The sequence below is a fragment of the Nomascus leucogenys genome, chromosome 5 (assembly GCF_006542625.1).
Source record: "Nomascus leucogenys isolate Asia chromosome 5, Asia_NLE_v1, whole genome shotgun sequence".
In the NCBI taxonomy this organism is placed as follows: domain Eukaryota; kingdom Metazoa; phylum Chordata; class Mammalia; order Primates; family Hylobatidae; genus Nomascus; species Nomascus leucogenys.
Genome location: NC_044385.1, coordinates 64,995,029 through 65,015,732, shown reverse-complemented (window position 1 = coordinate 65,015,732; position 20,704 = coordinate 64,995,029). Strand labels below are relative to the sequence as shown.

The 20,704-nt window shown below is 39.2% G+C and overlaps 1 protein-coding gene across 1 annotated transcript in view; it reads right to left on the bottom strand.

Annotated features, from left to right (window-relative positions):
• Positions 1 to 8,375: 8,375 nt before the first annotated feature.
• Positions 8,376 to 20,704, bottom strand: part of LOC100598080 (POTE ankyrin domain family member B2) — a 36,792-nt gene continuing 24,463 nt past the window's right edge. The window contains 5 exon segments of the mRNA XM_030812517.1: positions 8,376 to 8,388; positions 8,390 to 8,463; positions 10,136 to 10,259; positions 18,590 to 18,756; positions 19,798 to 19,842. Of these exon segments, the coding sequence (XP_030668377.1) occupies positions 8,376 to 8,388; positions 8,390 to 8,463; positions 10,136 to 10,259; positions 18,590 to 18,756; positions 19,798 to 19,842 (423 nt within the window).

The following is a 20,704-nucleotide window of genomic DNA, read 5'->3' as shown; positions in this document are numbered from 1 at the left end:
AGCTTTGTAGAATAGTTTGAAGTTAGGTACTGTGATGCCTCCAGCTTTGTTCTTTTTGCTTAGTATTGTCTTGGCTATGTGAGCTCTTTTTTGGTTCCATATGAAATTTAAAGTAGTGTTTCTAATTGTGGGAAGAAAGTCAATGGTAGCTTAATGGAGATAGCACTGATTCTATAAATTACTTTGGGAGATATGGCATTCAGGCACAGAAATGTCATTGTATTAGGCAATACCATTCAGGACATAGGCATGGGCAAAGACTTCATCACTAGAACACCAAAAGCAATGGCAACAAAAGCCAAAATTGACAAATGGGATCTAATTAAACTAAAGAGTGTCTGCAGAGCAAAAGAAACTATCATCAGAGTGAACAGGCAACCCTGAGAATGGGAGAAAATTGTTGCAGTCTATCCATCTGACAAAGGGCTAATATGCAGGATCTATAAAAACTTAAACAAATTTACAAGAAAAAAACAAACAACCCCATCAAAAAGTGGGCAAAAGATATGAACAGAAACTTCCCAAAGGAGACATTTATGCAGCCAACGAACATATGAAGCAAAACACTGGTCATTAGCGAAATGGAATTCAAAATCACAATGAGATACAATCTTACGCCACTTAGAATGGCCATCATTAAAAAATCAGGAAACAACAGATGCTGGAGAGGATGTGGAGAAATAGGAAACTTTTACACAGTTGGTGGGAGTATAAATCAGTTCAACCATCATGGAAGACAGTGTGATGATTCCTCAAGGATCTACAACTAGAAATACCATTTGACCCAGCAATCCCATGACAGTGTATATACTCAAAAAAATATAAATCATTCTAATATAAAGACACATGCACACGTATGTTTATTGCAGCTGTGTTCACAACAGCAAAGACTTGGAACCAACCCAAATGCCAACCAATGATAGACTGGATAAAGAAAATGTGGCATATATACACCATGGAATACTATGCAGTCATAAAAAAGGATGCGTTCATATCCTTTGCAGGGACATGGATGAAGCTGGAAACCATCATTCTCAGCAAACTAACACAAGAACAGAAAACCAAACACCACATGTTCTCACTCATAAGTGGGAGCTGAACAATGAGAACACACGGACACAGGAAGGGAATCATCACACACAGGGGCCTGTCAGGGTGGGGGGCTAGAAAAGGGATGGCATTAGATCACGGGTTGGTAGATGCAGCAAGCCACCATGGCATGTGTATACATATGTAACAAACATGCATGTTCTGCACATGTACCCCAGAACTTAAAGTATAATTTAAAAAAAAAGAAATTTGTTTTTAATTAAGCTTTTAATCATAGAACTTGTAAAGAAAATCCTTTTGAATATTACTACCACATCATAGCTGGGACAAACTGCTGATATTTTAACAGTAACACAAATATCAAACAGAAAGAACTAGACTTAGGAACCAAATTCAGGTTTCTGTAGTGAACAGGGCAGAATCTTAACACTGGGTCGCCACCACTACTCCTTCAATTTGGCCTTGGCTAGCAAAAGATGCGACAACTTATGTAAAGAAAAAAAAGTTAAAAAAATCATTTCTGCTAACTGGAATTTTTTGTTTCGTTTTGTTTTGTTTTTGCAGCCACATGAGTTTTAGCCAATTCAGAGGCCTTGTTCCCCACAATTTGGAGCATTCTTTGGATTTGACCAAGTCAGGAAGAGATGGGAGAAAAATGAAACAGTAACAACAAAACCCCAAACATAAACAAACAAAAAGAGTTAAGCAAGACAAACAAATGCACAATTCATATGATTACTGAGTGTTCTAATGGTAAGGAGAAATTAAAAGCAGCTGGTGAGTAATCTTAAATTTTAGTCATTAAGGTTTTCTTGTAGGACTTTAATGGTTTTAGGTCTAACATTTAAGTCTTTAATCCATCTTGAATTAATTTTTGTATAAGGTGTAAGGAAGGGATCCAGTTTCAGCTAAAATCCTACAAGAAAACCTAGGCAATACCATTCAGGACATAGGCGTGGGCAAGGACTTCATGTCTAAAACACAAAAAGCAATGGCAACAAAAGCCAAAATTGACAAATGGGATCTAATTAAACTAAAGAGCTTCTGCGCAGCAAAAGAAACTACCATCAGAGTGAACAGGCAACCTACAGAATGGGAGAAAATTTTTGCAACCTACTCATCTGACAAAGGGCTAATATCCAGAATCTACAATGAACTCAAACAAATTTACAAGAAAAAAACAAATAACCCCATCAAAAAGTGGGCAAAGGACATGAACAGACACTTCTCAAAAGAAGACATTTATGCAGCCAAAAAACACATGAAGAAATGCTCATCATCACTGGCCATCAGAGAAATGCAAATCAAAACCACAATGAGATACCATCTCACACCAGTTAGAATGGCCATCATTAAAAAAGCAGGAAACAACAGGTGCTGGAGAGGATGTGGAGAAATAGGAACACTTTTACACTGTTGGTGGGACTGTAAACTAGTTCAGCCATTGTGGAAGTCAGTGTGGCAATTCCTCAGGGATCTAGAACTAGAAATACCATTTGACCCAGCCATCCCATTACTGGGTATATACCCAAAGGACTATAAATCATGCTGCTATAAAGACACATGCACACGTATGTTTATTGTGGCACTATTCACAATAGCAAAGAGTTGGAACCAATCCAAATGTCCAACAACGATAGACTGGATTAAGAAAATGTGGCACATATACACCATGGAATACTATGCAGCCATAAAAAATGATGAGTTCGTGTCCTTTGTAGGGACATGGATGAAACTGGAAAACATCATTCTCAGTAAACTATCGCAAGGTCAAAAAACCAAACACCGCATGTTCTCACTCATAGGTGGGAATTGAACAATGAGAACTCATGGACACAGGAAGGGGAACATCACATTCCGGGGACTGTTGTGGGGTGAGGGGAGGAGGGAGGGACAGCATTAGGAGATATACCTAATGCTAAATGACGAGTTAATGGGTGCAGGAAATCAACATGGCACATGGATACATATGTAACAAACCTGCACATTGTGCACATGTACCCTAAAACCTAAAGTATAATAAAAAAAAAATTTTAGTCATTAAGGAAAAATTTTAAGACAAAACTCTAATTCAGCTACTTACCTGGAAACAAGGCTCAGGCTGGTGAGTGTTCTCTGCCATCTTAGAAGCTGGAAAAAACTTACACTCACCTTTCCTGTCAGAAGCAAGCTGAAACTCAGGAAAGGAGGTGCCTGCTCTCCATCGTCATGGAAGCAGGAAAACTTGCCTTCCTTGTTGGAAATAAGTAAAACTTCAGAAAAGGAGTTGTATAGCAAAATCAACCTTACATCTCAATCAAATTTTGGGAGATCAGGGATTCTCTGCAGGGGAGAAGCTCCCTAACCTCAGCACATTATCCTATTGGCTTGGGCAATAAAGATAGCCCAGGTTGGTATCAAGCAATAATGAGATTTATCAAAAGTCAGGACCACCTTTGTAATCTCCTTCTCTGTATTGCTTTTTTTTTCTTTTTTTTTTTTTGAGACGGATTCTCACTGTCTCACCCAGGCTGCAGTGCAATGGTGTGATCTTGGCTCACTGCAAGCTCCATCTCCTGGGTTCATGCCATTCTCCTGCCTCAGCCTCCCGAGTAGCTGGGACTACAGGTGCCTGCCACCACACCTGGCTAATTTTTTGTAGTAGAGACGGCGTTTCACCGTGTTAGCCAGGATGGTCTAGATCTCCTGATCTTGTGATCCACCCGTCTCGGCCTCCAAAAGTGCTGGGATTACAGGCGTGAGCCACCGCGCCTGGCCCTCTGTCTTTTTTTTTTTTATCTTTATTGGTGTAGTCTGTTTGTCAGAAACTAGGAGTGCAACACCTGCTTTTTTCTGTTTTCCATTTCCTTGAAATATTTTTCTCCATTCCTTTATTTTGAGCCCATGTATGGCACTGCATGTGGGATGGGTTTCTTGAAGATGGCATACTCCAGTGGGTCTTGGTTCTTTATGCAGCTTGCCCCCCCCCCCCCCCCCGTGTCTTTCAACTGGAGCATTTAGCCCATTTCCATTTAAGGTTAGTAATGGTATGTGTGGATTTGATCCTGTCGTCATGCTGTCAGCTGGTTATTTTGCAGACTTGTGTATGTGGTTGGTTTTTAGCATCACTGGTCTGTGTACTTCAGTGCGTTTTTGTAGTGGCTGGTGATGGTCTTTTCTTTCCATATTTAGTGCTTCCTCCAGGAGCTCTTGTAAGGTAGATCTGGTGATAATGAATTCCCTCAGCATTTGCTTGTCTGAAAGGGATCTTGTTTCTCCTTCACTTATGATGCTTAATTTTGCTGGAAATGAAATTCTGGGTTGAAATTTCTCTTATTTAAGATGTTGAATATCTTTTCTGGCTTGTACAGTTTCAGCTGAGAGGTCTGCTAAGTCTGATGGACTTCCCTTTGCAGGTGACATTGCCTTTCTCCCTAGCTGCCTTTAACATTTTTCCTTTCATTTTGACCTTGGAGAATCTGATGATTGTGTGTCTTGGGGATGATCTTCTCATGGCATATCTTACTGAGGTTCTCTGGATTTCCTGAAGTTGAATGTTGGCCTGTCTGGCTAAGTTGGGGACATTCTCACGAATGATATTCTGAAATGTGTTTTCCAAGTTGGTTCCATTCTCCTCATCTCTTTCAGGTACATTAATCAGTTATAGATTTGGTCGTTTATATAATCCCATATTTCTCGGATGTTTTGTTCATTCCTTTTCATTCTTTTTCCCCCCATTCTTATCTGCCTGTTTTATTTCAGAAAGCCAGTTTTCAAGCCTGGGATTCTTTCCTCTTCTTGGTCTATTCTGTTGGATGGTCTTGCACATGAGATGGAGCTGGTCTGACCTCAGCCCTCCTTAGTCTGCTTGCCTCTCCCAGCCTGGCCACACCAGCGTACAGGGCACTCTCAGGTGCCCACACATACTACAATAATTTTCATAATGCAATCACACATAATCACTATGTGAATGCATTATGAAAATTCTTCTAGTGTGCTTTAGAGCTCTCTCAGGTCGGTTATGTTCTTCTCTATACTCGCTATTTTGTCTGTTAGCTCCTGCAATGTTTTACAATGATTTTTACCTTCCTTGTATTGGATTACAACAAACTTCTTTCACTCAGTGAACTTTGTTCCTACCCATATCCTGAACTCTGCTTGTATCACTTCAGACATCTCAGCCTCAGCCCAGTTCTGAACACTTGCTGGAGAGTTGATGCAGTCATTTGGAGGAAAGAAGGCATGCTGACTTTTTGAGTTTTCAGTGTTCTTGCACAGATTCTTTTTCTCATCTTTATGGTCTTATCTACCTTCAATCTTTGAGGTTGCTGACCTTTGGACAGGGTATTTTTCTTTTATTATATCTGATGACCTGGAAGGTTTGATTGTGGTGTAAGGTGGATTCAGCTAACTGGCTTTGTTTTTGGAGGATTTTAAGGGGCCAGTGTGCAGCTCCTAATCCCTGGACTGTGTGCTTTAACTCTGGGGAACTTGTATTGGGCCACAACTTTGTTCTCTGGCTCCTCGAGGTTTGGAGTCCACTGCACTGAGGAGACCAAAGTGCAGCAGCTGTGGCAGAATGCTAGCAGATGCAAAAGTCCCTGCCTCCCTATGGGCGTTCACCCAGTGGTGGAGGCAAAACAGCTGGGGTGTGGGCCAGGGGGCCCCTGCTGACTCTATGTGCTGTTGCACTGGAGGCAGTGCTGGTTTGGGGTAGGTGGCTGGTCAGTGAAGGTCTGGGTGCCTTCTCTGAGTCCCCCCAAGAAACAGTGGTCGCTCAGGGTATAAGAAGGTTACTTTTCCTCTGCACAGCATTACCTCAAGGGTGAGATGCTGGCAGGGGAGGTGTTTTTGGTTCTGTGCCTTCCACGGCTTTGTCTTCAGTGGCAGTTTGTGTGGGTTGGGGTGTGTGCTGCATTCTCATATGCTGTTAGGGCAAGTACAACAAAAACCACCTGTGTAAACACACACAGCAAAGTGATGTAGGAGGTTTCCTTATAAAGGGCTGCAGTATGGAGAGGTAATGTGCAGGCTGGTGCGTGGCTGTAGGGGCCACCTTGCTGCAGCTCTCCACTAATCAGGCATGGTCCACTGGTACAAAAGCTATGTTATGGGCACCTGAGAGTGCCCTGTAAGCAGGTGTGGCCTGGCTGGGGTCCTGGGAGAGGCAAGCAGACTAAGGGGTGCCAGGGTCAGACCAGCCGCATCTCATGTGCAAAACTGCCCAGCAGAGATCAGGTCTCAGAGGAGAACTCTCTCAAAAGTGAATCCTCAGCACAGCACAACTGCTCTACACAAACGTGGCCAGACTTCTTTTTTAAGCAAGTCCCCTTTTTTAAGAAGGGAACTGTTAGACCTGATCTGTGCTGGGCAATCTTACACATGAGATGGGGCTGGTCTGACCTCAGCACTCCTTAAGTGCTGGGATGAAGTGTCTCATAAGAGCAAGTGGAGCCTAGAGAGATAGCTGTCCCTGCCCTCTGGGCTCCACATCAGCTGACTTGCTGCTCCACCACTTTCCTTTTCTCCTGGGGGCTCCACCCCAGAGAGGTGTAAGTTAGCAGTTATTTAATGTAATCAGCCCAGGATGGAGGGTCTGTGCTGTGGGCCCAAGCCAGGGTTCCTTGTCTGGTGATGAGCAGTAGGGGGTGTGTTGTACCTGTGGAAGATGGACTGGCTTGTTCCTTGCATCAACTGCAGCTTGTTGGAGGTGTCAATATGGCACTTATGGTCTTTGCTCCCTTGATATTCTGAGGGTAGCAAGGGCAGTTCCACTGCAGAGGCAGTGGCAGAGAGGATTTCTGTTGCTCCTGGAAGCTCTGTCTAGGGAATTGCTGAGTTGCTACTGGCTTGATAGCTCAAGTTGGGGGCTGGCTGGAGACCCAGGCCACGAGGACCTGCCCATCAAGGAGATATGGAAACGGGCACCCACATAACAGTCTGGCCACTTTTCTGTGAGGCTGCTGTGGTACGCTGGGAATCCACTCCAGTCCCCAATTGCCTCGTATTTTCCAGTGGCTGAAGATATCAGCAGTGAAGCCTGCGAAAAAGCAAAGACGATAGCCTGCCCTTTCCTCTGGGAGCTCTGTACCTCTGAGGTATGAACCTGTTGCCAATCTGAACACCCCTGTATGATGTGGCTGGAGGCAAGTTGAGAAGTCTTGCCTAGTCAGGAGGAACAGGAACAGGGACTTGTTTAAAAAAGAAGTCTGGCCACATTTTTGTAAAGTGGCTATGCTGTGCTGGGGGTTCACTTCAGCCCCTGGTCGCCTCAGACACTCTGAAACTCTAAAATTGAACTGGCTGAGTCGCCCAAACAGCAAAGATGACAGTCTGGTCCTCCCCCTGGGAGCTCTGACTCAGGGAGGCCTGAAACCTCTGTCAGCCAGAGAACAGCAGTGAAGATGGCCGGAGACCCTGGTTGAAAGGCTCCACCCAGTGATTAGAAATGTGGTCGGGGACTGACTTAAACAAGAGCCTGGCCACGTTTTCACAGGGTGGCTGTGCTGTGCTGAGGTACCACTTCCACCCCTGGTCAGCTTGGGCTCTCCAAAGCCCACAGGCCAGAAGGGCTAGTTGCCCAAACAGCAAAGGTGGTGGCCCATCCCTCTCTCTGGGAACTCTGTCCCAGGAAGGTTTCAAATCTCCATTGGCCAGGGAACACTGGTGGGGGTAGCTGGAGGCCTCAGGTGGGAGGTCCTGTCCAGTGACGAGGAACAGGATCAGGGGCCTGCTTACAGAAGCAGTCTGGCCATGATTTGGTAAAGCAGCTGTGCTATGCCACAGGATCTCTTCCGCACCTGCTGCGTTTGTACTCTCCAAAGCCTGCACGCTGGAATGACTAAGTTGCCCGAACAAGAAAGATGGTGGCCTGCATCATCTTTTCTCTCAGAATTTATCCTGTGGGATGGAGCTTAATTTTTAGGCTGTTAATTTTACTGTCAGCATTAGAGTTGTTCAGAAAGAATCTCACTGTTATCTTTTAGGTTAGATATATGAGAATTCATTTTCTCCAGTAAATAAAACTGTTCATGTTTGTTCTCTGGAAAGAAGTCCCTTTCAGCTATCTGACTTTGATCACAATCATGTAGAGCAGTAGTCAGTCTACAATAACATGATTGAATTTCCATTTCCAGTGTTTCCTAGCTGTGTCTTATATTCTTCAGTTCAGAACTGAGCATTCCCAGTTCTCAAAATGCTAAGCTGTCCACTGTACTTATTGATTTTTCTTAATGCTTCTTTATTCAATTTTACAGCCTTTAGAAGTTTATCATTCTTTTCTTTCACACTTTCAATTTCCTCCCAAAATTTATTTTCCCTTAGCTGATGCTGATGTTTTATTTCATCTAGTTCCAGTCTTAGCATGGCAATTTCTTCCTGCAACATGCTATTTTCATGCAAGAGATCTTTTTCTTCATTATGACTAAGAGAAAGCTAAGTAAACAAAATGAACTTTTAGTTAGCACTCAATAGAATGACATATCATGATTTCTTCTAAAATTAAAGAATGACATTTATATTTGTATAATGAAATAATTCCCATAGTGGATATTTAACTGGAAAAAAGTTGGACAAAACTTCAAATCTAAAAGGGTGTAAATTCCAAAAAGTTGAAATATTTATCTAAAGACCATGAAAAATAAATCACTGGAGGATTTTTAAGAATTTCAGAACTGGAAAAGCCGTTCTCTGAATTACAAAAAACCCAGAGGCATAAAATAGAAGATTAATACATTTGGCTACATTTTTAAAATTGGGTTTACACTCTGATATCTAACTTCTAAGCCACACCATCGTAAGAGCCTTAGCTATGCATATATTTGAACAGAAGCAATTTCCCAAAGTTCTTTAAGTTCCTTTTTCTGAGGAATGTTTTATCAATATACTACTTTTCTAATATTTTTACAGTCAGTTATAAGAATTACATTTATTCATAACCGTTAAATCTAAGCATTGTACCTTCTACAATGTACATATCTGCATCTAAGCATTGCACTTCTACATACAACACTGAACTCATTTAAGATCATGATTCTTAAAAGGAGAGGTCAAAAAATGTATGCAGCCAGGATCAGTGGCTCACACCTGTAATCTCAGCACTTCAGGAGGCTGAGGCAGGAGAATCATGTGAACCTGGGAGGCAGAAGTTGCAGTGAACTGAGATTGTGCCATTGCACTCCAGCATGGGTGACAGTGCAAGACTCCATCTAGAATACACACACACGCACACACATATATATGCAACGTGCAGGATTTTTGCCAGGTCTTCTGATGCTACTGCTAGTGATCCTCCATAAAATCACAGTTACTTCTGTGGTGTAAATATATAAATATAAAAGAAGCCCTTTATTTCAAAATACAAATGGTAAATAAGATACAACTTACAAGGCTTTTCTTAGAAATCATGAGATTATTTGCCATTGCAATAACTTTTCTTTCCTCTTTATAATGTTTGAAACAGTAGTAAGTGTGAAATAGGGGAAACATACTGAACTATTCATCTGGGAACAAAATACTTATCAATAAATTATCACTAAATGTGTATCATGGCATGTCATTGTTTTCAAAGCTCTTCGCATTGAAATGAGAAACTACTTGGAGCAAACTGTTCCTCTCCTCAAAAGCAAGGATAATGACATCCACCATGTGGCCTCTGACCCAGCTATACATTTCCTACTTTCCTATTAGTGAAAATAACAAACTGACTTCTCTATTAATATTTTAAAAAGAAGAACTAATGTCCAAAAACTAGCAACTCTGTTGTTAGTAGCAAAACTTATTTTTGATATAGGAAAGATCATCAATTCTTATGAAAAATATCAAATGCTTTTCCTTTGGATTGAGACCATTGTGAAGGTCACTACTCAACTGTTGCAGGCAAATGCAGTTGAATTAAGAACATGGCCTTATCCTATATGTACCTATATAGATATATGACCAAGGATATATAGGGGGTGTGTGTGTGTGTGTGTACATATATACACACACACACACACACACATATAAATGGATATATGTGATTTAAAAATCCTTTATACTTTCCAAAATAAAGCTTTTTTAAATACATACACATATACAAACATTTGAAAATGACTAAAGAAAATACCTCAGAATTCATTTTCTTTTCAGCCACTTCTGTCTGCTTTTGTTTATTAGTCAGAATCTCATCTTGTGATATTCCAGTGTTCTGCTCTTCAGAAAGCTGTTTCTGGGTATCATTTTGTTCATCATTAGAAAAAATTTTAATTTTCATGAAATACTGGAGGTGTCCCTAAAATGATCTACAGGGCAAGATGGCGCCATCAGATGTCATTCACACAATGTATATCTGCACATTAATCCAAGACAAGGCAAAGGGGTCTCACATCTGTTAACCCAGCTCTCTCCAGTCATGTTGGCACCAGGGACTGGTTTTGTGGAAGATAATTTTTCTGTGGACCTGAGGTTGGGGATGGTTCCAGCATGATTCAAGCACATTACATACATTGTGCACTTCATTTCTATTATTACTAATATATAATTAAATAATTATATAACTCACCATAATGTAGAATCAGTGGGAGACCTCAGCTTGTTTTCCTGCAACTAGATGGTCTCATCTGGGGGTGACAGGAGATGGTGACAGATCATAAAGCATTAGATTCTCATAAGGAGTGAGCAACCTAGATCCCCTGCATAAGCAGCTTACAAGAGGGTTTGAGTCACACCCTTATGACAATCTAATGCCACCGCTGATCTGACAGAAGGAGGAGCTCAGGCGGTAATGTGAGTGACAGAGAGTGGCTGTAAACAGATGAAGCTTCACTTGCTCACCTACCACTAACTTCTTGCTGTGTGGCCCAGGTCCTAACAGGCCAGGGACTGGTACTGGTCCATCACCTGGGGATCGGAAACCCCTGTGTTAACCCATACTTTTTATGTTTATTTCTTGGAAACACTTTCCACTTATATTCTTGATTCCTCTATAATTTATAGACAACTTAGAAATTCCCTTTGGAACAAGACAGGGTCTAATATTGTGTTTTTAACATAGAACTTTGAATTAATTTTATCTCTGTATGAGAGAAAGATGTGAAATAAACTGATCATTAACCGCTTTTAATTTTACTTTCATTTCATGCATATTAAGAATAAAACTGGGAAGTCCTAGGCAGAGCAACTGGGCAAGAGAAATAAAGGGCATCCAAACTGGAAAAGAGAAAGTCAAACTATCTCTTCACCAATGATATGATCTTATGCTTAGAAAACCCTAAAGACTCCTAAAAAACACTCCTAGATTTGATAAATAAATTTAGTAAAGTCTCAGATGTTACAAAATATACAAATACTAAGGTATAGTACCACTATACAACAACTACAACCAAGCTGAGAGTCATATCAAGAATCCAATCCCTTTTACAATGGCTGCAAAACAGTAAAATACCTAGGAATATACTTAATGAAGGAGGTGAGTGATCTATAAAAGGTTAACTGGAAAACACCACTGAAGAAAATCACAGATGATACAAATAAATGAACATACATCCTATGTTCCTGGACCGAAAGCATTGATATTGTGAAAATGCCATAGTGTCCAAAGCAGTCTACAGAGTCAATACAATTTCTACCAAAGTACCAATGTCATTCTTCACAGAGTTATTTTAAAAAGTTGCCATTCATGTAGAACCACAAAAGAGCCTGAATAGCAACAGACATACCAGGCAAAAGGAACAAACATGTTGGCATCACATTACCTGACTTCAAATTATACTCTAAGGCCACAGTAACAAACATCATGGTACCGGTATAAAAGTAGACACACAGATCAGTGGAACAGAATAGACAACTCAGAAAAAAAGCCACTTACAACCAAATGATCTCTGAGAAAGGATACAAAAACATACACTGGAGAAGGTACACGTTATTCAATAAATGGTGCTGGGAGAAAAAGATAGCCCCATATAGAAGAATAAAACTGGATCTCTATCGCTCACCATATAAAAAAATAAATTCAAGATGGATTAATGGCCTAAACCTAAGACCTGAAGATATTAGCCTAGGCAAATAATTTATGATGAGGGCCCTAAAAGCAAAACCAACAAAAATAAAAATAAATAAATAAGACCTAATGAAACTAAAAAGCTTCAGCACAGCAAAAGAAATAATCATCAAAGTAAGCCAACAACCTATACAATGGGGAAAATATGGGCAAATTATGAATCTAACAAAGCATTAATTATCCATAACCTACCAGAAACTCAAACAAATCAGCAGGAAAATTACAAATAATTAAAAAGTGGGCACATGACATGAATAGACATTTCTCAGAAGAAGATGTACAAATGGTGAACAAGAATATAAAAACATGCTAAATATTACTAATCATCAGGGAAATGTACAATAAAACAACAGTGAGATATCACCTCACTTCAGCCAGAATGGTCACTACTAAAAATAAAAAACAACAGATGTTGGTGTGGATGTGGTGAAAAAAGAACAGTTATACACTGTTGGTGGGGATACAAATTAGTACAAGTCTATGGAAAATATTATGGAGAGTTCTGTTAAAGTAGATCTTACCATTCTATCCAGCATTCTCATTTCTGGATACCTACCCAAAATAAAAGAAATCGTACTCTCAAAAAGATACCTACATACCTGTTTACTGCAGCACAATTCACATATACAAAGATATGATATCAGCCAGTGTGCATCAACTGATGAGTGGAATAAAGAAAATTTTATGTATATATATGTATACCTGAGACTCGGTAATTCATAAAGGAAAGAGGTTTAATTGATTCACAGTTACACATGGCTGGGGAGGCCTCAGGAAACTTACAATCATAGCAGAAGGCAAAGGGGAAGCAGGCACCTTCTTCAAAAGGCGGCAGGAGAGAGAGAAGTGAAAGGGAAAGAGCCCATTATAGAATTATCTGCTCTTGTGAGAACTATCACGAGAAGAGCATGGAGGAAACCGACCTCATGATCCAATACCTCCCAGCTGGTCTTTCTCTCAACACCTGAGAATTACAATTTGACATGAGATTTGGGTGGAAACAGAAAGCCAGACTATGGGGGGGGTGTATCCTTACTTTTAAAATATCTAATGTCATTATTTGTATTTCAAAAATAGCAATTTTTATTAGTAATGATTTTGTTTGAAAATAAAATGACCTGGTAAATTTTCTTCACTTTTAGCCTAGTATTTAGTCAAAATATAAAAAGCTGAATTTGCCAGCAGAAAACTGTAATTACTTTTAAATGAGGTAAAGATATAAAAGAATATCACTGTTATTGTACAGAGAAGAAAGTGAACAAGAAAAGGAATTTAAAAAGAGAATATCACTACCATATACATACATGAACTGACAAAGAGACTAAAATCTCCTTCTGGAGATTATGTTAGGACTTGAGCAAAAGCTTCTAAAAATACCAAAAACAGAAAGAAAATAATTAATTTTAAGGAATAAATTATACAGAGAAATACGTATTAAAAAAAAGAAAACAGATCTTCCTGAGAGCTATTATTAACCAATTCATCTTGACCAAAATTTTAAAATGAAGTCGACAATTCTGGAATATAAAATAGTTTCATTTTGAACATAGTTAATTGAGGGCAACTTCTATACGGAAAATTTTTGGTTGAAGTTGACTCTAACTTAGGAAAGAAATGACCTGTACCAATGGTAACAAGAAGCCACCCGGAGCCAGTTTGAAATCTAGTCAATCAATCAATGACCACTGGTCTTGTTCACCAACCAATATCAATGTGAGCAGCTTGCTTCTGAAATACAGCCACGCAGCAGCACCTGCTCCATCAGAATAGACAGTGCCTGACCAGTATTCCTCTTACTATAGGAAGCAAAAAACTCCAACTCTGTCTCTTTATTTCAAATGCCAAAAGTTCATAAACTCTTGAAAAGAATTTGTAAGTCCATTAAATGTGCCACCCTAATTTTTTTTTAAATAAAATACTAGTGGCCAGGCACAGTGGCTCACACCTGTAATCCCAGCACTTTGAAAGGCCAAAGTGGGTGGATCACCTGAGGTACAGAGTTCGAGACTAGCCTGACCAACAGGGTGAAACCCCATCTCTACTAAAAATACAAATATTAGCCGGGCGTGGTGGCATGCCCCCGTAATCCCAGCTCCTTGGGAGGCTGAGGGAGGAGAAATGAATTAACCAGAAGGCAGAGGTTGCAGTGAACTGAGATCACGCCACTGAACTCCAGCCTGGGGGATACAGCAAGACCCCATCTCAAAAAAAATTAAATAAAATAAAATACCAGTAAAGTTTGCAATTCCTCTGACTCAGTTTACCGTAATTACAATTATGATTACCAGTAAAAGAATAAATAGTGAATAACCACAATATTGGGCTTTTCTCTCAAAATAAAATAATTAATATAAAGAATGTAGCTTATTATAAAGAGCCAAAACAATTTTTAAAATGCATGTAATTACGGGGCAAAACTGTTAGAATGAACCACATCAAATATTTTTAAAGTGAGAATTAATCAAACAATATATCCAGGATAAACTCCATTCACTCATTTAATAAGTATTTATTAGGTAGCTTCATCCAATATGCTAGGCCTTTTTCTAGGCAGTGAGGATATGGTAGTGAAAAATAAAAACCCTATTCATGAGAGTGAGAAAAACACACAATAACAACAGACAGATAAGGCAAAATATACAGTATGTTAGAGGAGAAAAACTAAAGCAGGAAAATGAAACGTTTATGTGTTCGATGGGGAGGGTGGTGGGAATGTTGGGAGGGTCAGAAAAGTCCCTGCTGAGAAAGGGGATTTTTTTTTCTAATACAAAAATCTTTTATTTGTATATCAAAGACTCTAAGAAATGATGACATAAAGTTAACAGCGTTGATGTCAAGATACAAATGGGTTTGAAGTTAGAGATGATAAATCACTTTGTTTCACTGAACCTTCCCTCCATTACATTAGAGAGCATCCCTGGTGTGCTCCCAATTGAATCTTAAGCATGACGCATCTGGGTAGCACACGGTTCTTCCTCAGAAAGTGGTTTTTCCTTAATGTGTTTCTTTTTACCCTTTTTCTTCTTCTTCTTAGAAAGGCGGTTTTAAATAAAGAACTGAAGGAATGGAAAGAGAAAGCTAGGAGGATATCTGGGGAAAAAGCATTCCAGACACAGGGAACTGCCAAGCACAGGAGTGTGCCTAGAGCTTTAAGCACTAGGGGTTGATAAGCGAGGGCAAGAATTCAGTGTGGCTGAAGCAGAGCAAGGGAGATAATTAGGAGGAACTTTGACACGTAGTCAGAGTGAAATGGGAGACAATCAGAAGGGCTTGGGCAGAGGAATGACACAATTTGACTTATGTTTTACACACATCCACTGAGCTAAGAATTGATGAAAAGGGAAGTTTTTAAAAGCGAGGACGATCAATTCCCAGTCTATGACACTCATCTAGCCGCAGATGAGGGTGGCTCAGATGTACAAGATATGACTGGCTTCTGGACATATTATTCAGGTAGACCTGACAAGATTTACTGAGAGATTAGATGTGAGGTGTCAGAGAGAGAGAGAGATGAGTCAAGAATGACACCTAGATTTTTGGCAGAGCAACTGGAAGAGTTGCCCTTAACCAAAGTAGGAAAGAGTACATGAGGTGTAGATTTCAGGAAGGACATCAGTAGCCCAATTTTGGAACTGACAAGTGTGTGATACCCAATAACTAACCAAATAGAGACGTCAAGTAGGCAGGCTGATATAGAAGTCTGGAATTAAGGAGAGAGATCTGAGCTGGAGACATACATTTGGAAGTCACTGGCATATACACAGTAGAAAAAGTCACGAGGGGCTGTATGCAGTGGCTCACACCTGTAATCCCAACACTTTGTGAGGCCGAGGCAGACAGATGCCCTGAGGTCGGAGTTTGAGACCCGGCTGGCCAACATGGGGAAATGCAGTCTCTACTAAAAATACAAAAATCAGCCAGGCATGGTGGTGCGCACCTGTAATGCCAGCTACTCAAGAGGCCGAAGCAGGAGAATCACTTGAACCCAGGAGGCAGAGGTTGTAGTGAGCCGAGATCACACCACTGAACGCTAGCCTGGGTGACAGAGAAAAACTCTGTCTCCAGAAAAGAAAAAGAAAAGGTCATGAGAAAGAAGATTGAGCACTGAGCCCTGGAAAACAACAATGTCCAAAAGGAGAAAGATGAGGAGAAGCAAGAAAAACAGACCACGATGAATGGACTAGAAAGGCAGGAGGAAAAGCCTGAGGGAGTGAGGTCCAGAAGGCCAAGTGAAGATGCCGTTAGGGAGGAGATGCCCTCCATTGCCTCAAATATTGCTGACAGATTAAACAAAAAGAGGTGTAAGAAAAATGCCTACATTTATTAAAGAAAAAAATTAGTGATAATCTTGAGGAAAAACAGCGTTGGAGGACTGCTGAAATTGAAGACTTACTGGCATGAGATCAAGAGTGAATGAAAAGAAAATTTGAGTTCGTGAGTGTAGACAGTTATTTTAAGAACATCATATTTAGGAATCATGACTGAGAATGTTGTAATTTTCTTCCACGGTCATGGAAAAGTAATAGACAAATAGTTTCAAGTTTTACATAACAGGTGTAGTTTTCAAATTTTATATAACAATTATATATTTTAAAGGTTATAAAAATTATACACATGTGGCATTAAAAATGAGAGGTGTTAAATTCTTAAAACTATAGAACTAAAAGTCACCTTGAACATTTCTAGATTACATAAGCTGATTGTCATTTTGTTCATGCTTATACATAAAGGCCAAGAAATACTGAAATTTTCAAGGAGAGTATTTCTTGCTTGATAAAAATCAGCCAATTCTAGGACAGGTGATACTCATCAAATATACAAAGTAATTGATCACAGTAAAATACTGAGTTCTATTACCAGGAATAAAGTGGCAGAAATTCAGAATACTGAAATATATCCTTTTCTCAAAGGAAAGATAATGTCACACATGCAGGGCACTTTTACAAATGAGTGTTACTGCATTAGCAGCACCTTCCTTTTAGCACAAGGGTCAGCAAATTAGCCCCTGTGGGCTAAATCCAGCCCAATGCCTGTTTTTGTAAGTAAAGAATCTTGGAACACAGCCATGCTTATTCACTTTACAGTCCATAGATTCAATTAGCTGGGTGTGATGTCGCACACTTGTGGTCCCAGCTAGTAGACAGGCTGAGGTGGGAGGACCACTAGAGCCCAGAAAGTCAAGGCTGCAGTGAGCCGTGATCACACAACTGCACTCCAGCCTGGGCAACAGAGACCCTGTCTCAAAAAATATATATAAATATATATAGTCCACAAAGCCTAAAATATTTATTAACTGGCTCTTTGCAGAAAAAGCTGGCCAGCTCCTGGTTTAGCAGATGAAAGATCCTTTGATATATTTTAATAAAAGCTTTACCCAATATACTGAAATGTTTATATTAAATATAGATCCCCATGTGCAATCCCTTGGCAATATTCAGATTGAGGGTCCAATATTTTGGCACTCAGACACTGGCAACAAAAATTTAATAACCAGCAATCTTGTTGCTAACAAGGTACAGTGTCAATGTAGCATGTAGCTTCCATTTGCAACACAGCAGATATTACAAGAATTCTAACAAAATTATCTTAACATGTGTTACCAAACTAAATGCTTTAAATACATTTTAATTGTGAAATAATCAGTATACTCTAGATCTAACCTCATTTGTAAAAAATGGTTGCATACTGTATTATTTTCTGGGTATGAAAATTGAGCTATTTCTTATTGGCAAGGATTTACTTTTGATAATGATAAATTCCTATTGATAAGGATCCATCTTTTTGATATAATAATGCTGTAAGAAATGTCCTTATATATAAGTATATATGTGACAAATCTATACAAATATCTTTAACATACATATATATCCTTACTATGTTATATATGTGTGTGTGCACATATGCTACTAAATTAATGTTCAAAATGTATTTACCAACAGTGTATGAAATGTCTTTTTCAATGAGACTGTTTCCTTTGCAGCAACACAGATGGAGCTGGAGGCCATTATCCTAAGCAAACTAATGCAGGAACAGAAAATCAAATGCCACATATTCTTACTCATTAGTGGGAACTAAACATGAGAACTCATGGACACAAAGAGAATAACAGACACCAGGGTCTACTTGAGGGTGGAGCGTGGCAGGAGGGAGACGACCAAAAAACTACCTTTCGAGTATTTTGCTTATTATGTGGCTGATGAAATAATCTGTAGTCCAAACCTCCATGATACAGTTTACCTATATAATAAACCTGCATATGAACTTCTGAAGCTAAAATAAAAGTTCATTAAAAAGAAAAAGTGCCTTTTCCCTCACATTTGCCAATACTGGTTATTTTTCAAATAAATTAATGACTGGAAAAAACGGTAACTCATTGTTTACTGATTTTCATTTTTCTGATTAACAGGCAAGGCTGAATATTCTAGTAAAAGTATAAAATTTGTTCGTCATGAATATTAGCCCAAATTAGGATTAGTTTGACAGCATATAGTTATCTCCTTTTAAATGTTGCCATAGGCTTACCTGTGATACTCTTCATTCTCAGTGTCAGGAAATTGCTGATTTTCAGGTGTTCTGCTCTTCCTTTGTGGAATTAATCCATCATCACCATTGCCAGCACTGGCACCATTAGTCAGGTTTTCTGGTAATCCCACAGGATTACTTCCATGCTTCTTTATTTCTTCTTCAACCTTGAGTGGAAGTTTGATATTAACGATGGTTACCACTTTATTGAATAAAAATAACCTCTTTAATTGATTTTATCAATTGACTCAGTTTGTCATTATTTTAGTCATTAAAAATATTTCGCACTTAAATTTGATCATATATACAGAAATATTACCATACAATTTTAAGATGTAATTATCATGTCATTATATCATTGAAATTTTTGTAAAGTTTGCTTGATTTCTGTTTGACTGAATAAAACAGAATTTTCCAAAATTCAAAAAGGGCCCTCCTTCATTTGGTGCTTTTATTCCCAAAAACTCTTCAGAATCTTATATATGAATTTACCCCAGTTGACTCGTGGGAACACAAAAATAAAAAGACATAGACGCAAAATGTGTCTTCTGTCTTTACTACCTAGATTTTACATTGAACTCTCAGATGTAGAGGATGAGACACTGTGGGGCTTCAGGAATAGAAAGGAAGATTGCCCTTTTCTGCACTAAGATATTCTTCTCCCCCACTGCCTTTGATCGTTCTTTTTTCATTTGGTTCCCGGATATCAAAAACATGATGGTGCTCACTGAAATATGAAAACCAAAGTTTGCCACAACACAAGGAGCAGAGTGAAACTGCTGAGGTGCAAGCGTGGGGTTCCAGAAAATGAGATGCTCCCCAAATTTCACATTCAATAGCTATACAATTTTCCAGCTGGAAGATACACAGAATAAGTAATTACCTTCTTTAGCCACATTATCTAGTGATAACCAGACTAAAACCAAGAAAGATAAAATGATTGGTCCAAAGCTCCTAAAGTGGCATTACCTAGCATTTTACGGCAGCACCATTCAGGATTGTTCCATAATAATGAAAGAATCTCTCTAGGGTTTGTATCTCTTGAAAACTCAATGTACAGAATTCTTTCTGAGTTAAATATTAAATTTTCACTGGTGATTTATGCTACTTACCTGATAGGATCATGTATGCCTACACTTACTACACTTTGTTGAACAGCATAACATAAAAATCTAATTCAACAGAAACACTTGAACATAAATGTATACCACTCTATCACAGTCCTTATTTATTTCTGGCTCTTGAGACATTTTCTGCAGATGCAAAAATAGAAGGTTACTTTGCTTGTTGTATTTCCGTGATGTCTCCTCTTTTGGAATGCATGTTAAAATAATTTTATTCTTTTTTTTATTATTATTATACTTTAAGTTTCAGGGTACATGTGCACAGTGTGATGTTCCCCTTCCTGTGTCCATGTGTTCTCATTGTTCAATTCCCACCTATGAGTGAGAACATGCGGTGTTTGGTTTTTTGTCCTTGCCATAGTTAACTGAGAATGATGGTTTCCAGTTTCATCCATGTCCCTACAAAGGACATGAACTCATCCTTTTTTATGGCTGCATAGTATTCCATGGTGTATATGTGCCACATTTTCTTAATCCAGTCTATCGTTGTTGGACATTTGGGTTGGTTCCAAGTCTTTGCTATTGTGAGTAGTGCTGCTATAAACATACGTGTGCATGTGTCTTTATAGCAGCATGATTTATAATCCTTTGGGTACATACCCAGTAATAGGATGGCTGGGTCAAATGGTATTTCTAGTTCTAGATCCCTGAGGAATTGCCACACTGACTTCCACAATGGCTGAACTAGTTTACAGTCCCACCAACAGTGTAAAAGTGTTCCTATTTCTCCACATCCTCTCCAGCACCTGTTGTTTCCTGACTTTTTAATGATCGCCATTCTAACTGGTGTGAGATGGTATCTCATTGTGGTTTTGATTTGCATTTCTCTGATGGCCAGTGATGATGAGCATTTCTTCACGTGTTTTCTGGCTGCATAAATGTCTTCTTTTGAGAAGTGTCTGTTCATGTCCTTCACCCACTTTTTGATGGGGTTATTTGTTTTTTTCTTGTAAATTTGTTTGAGTTCATTGTAGATTCTGGATATTAGCCC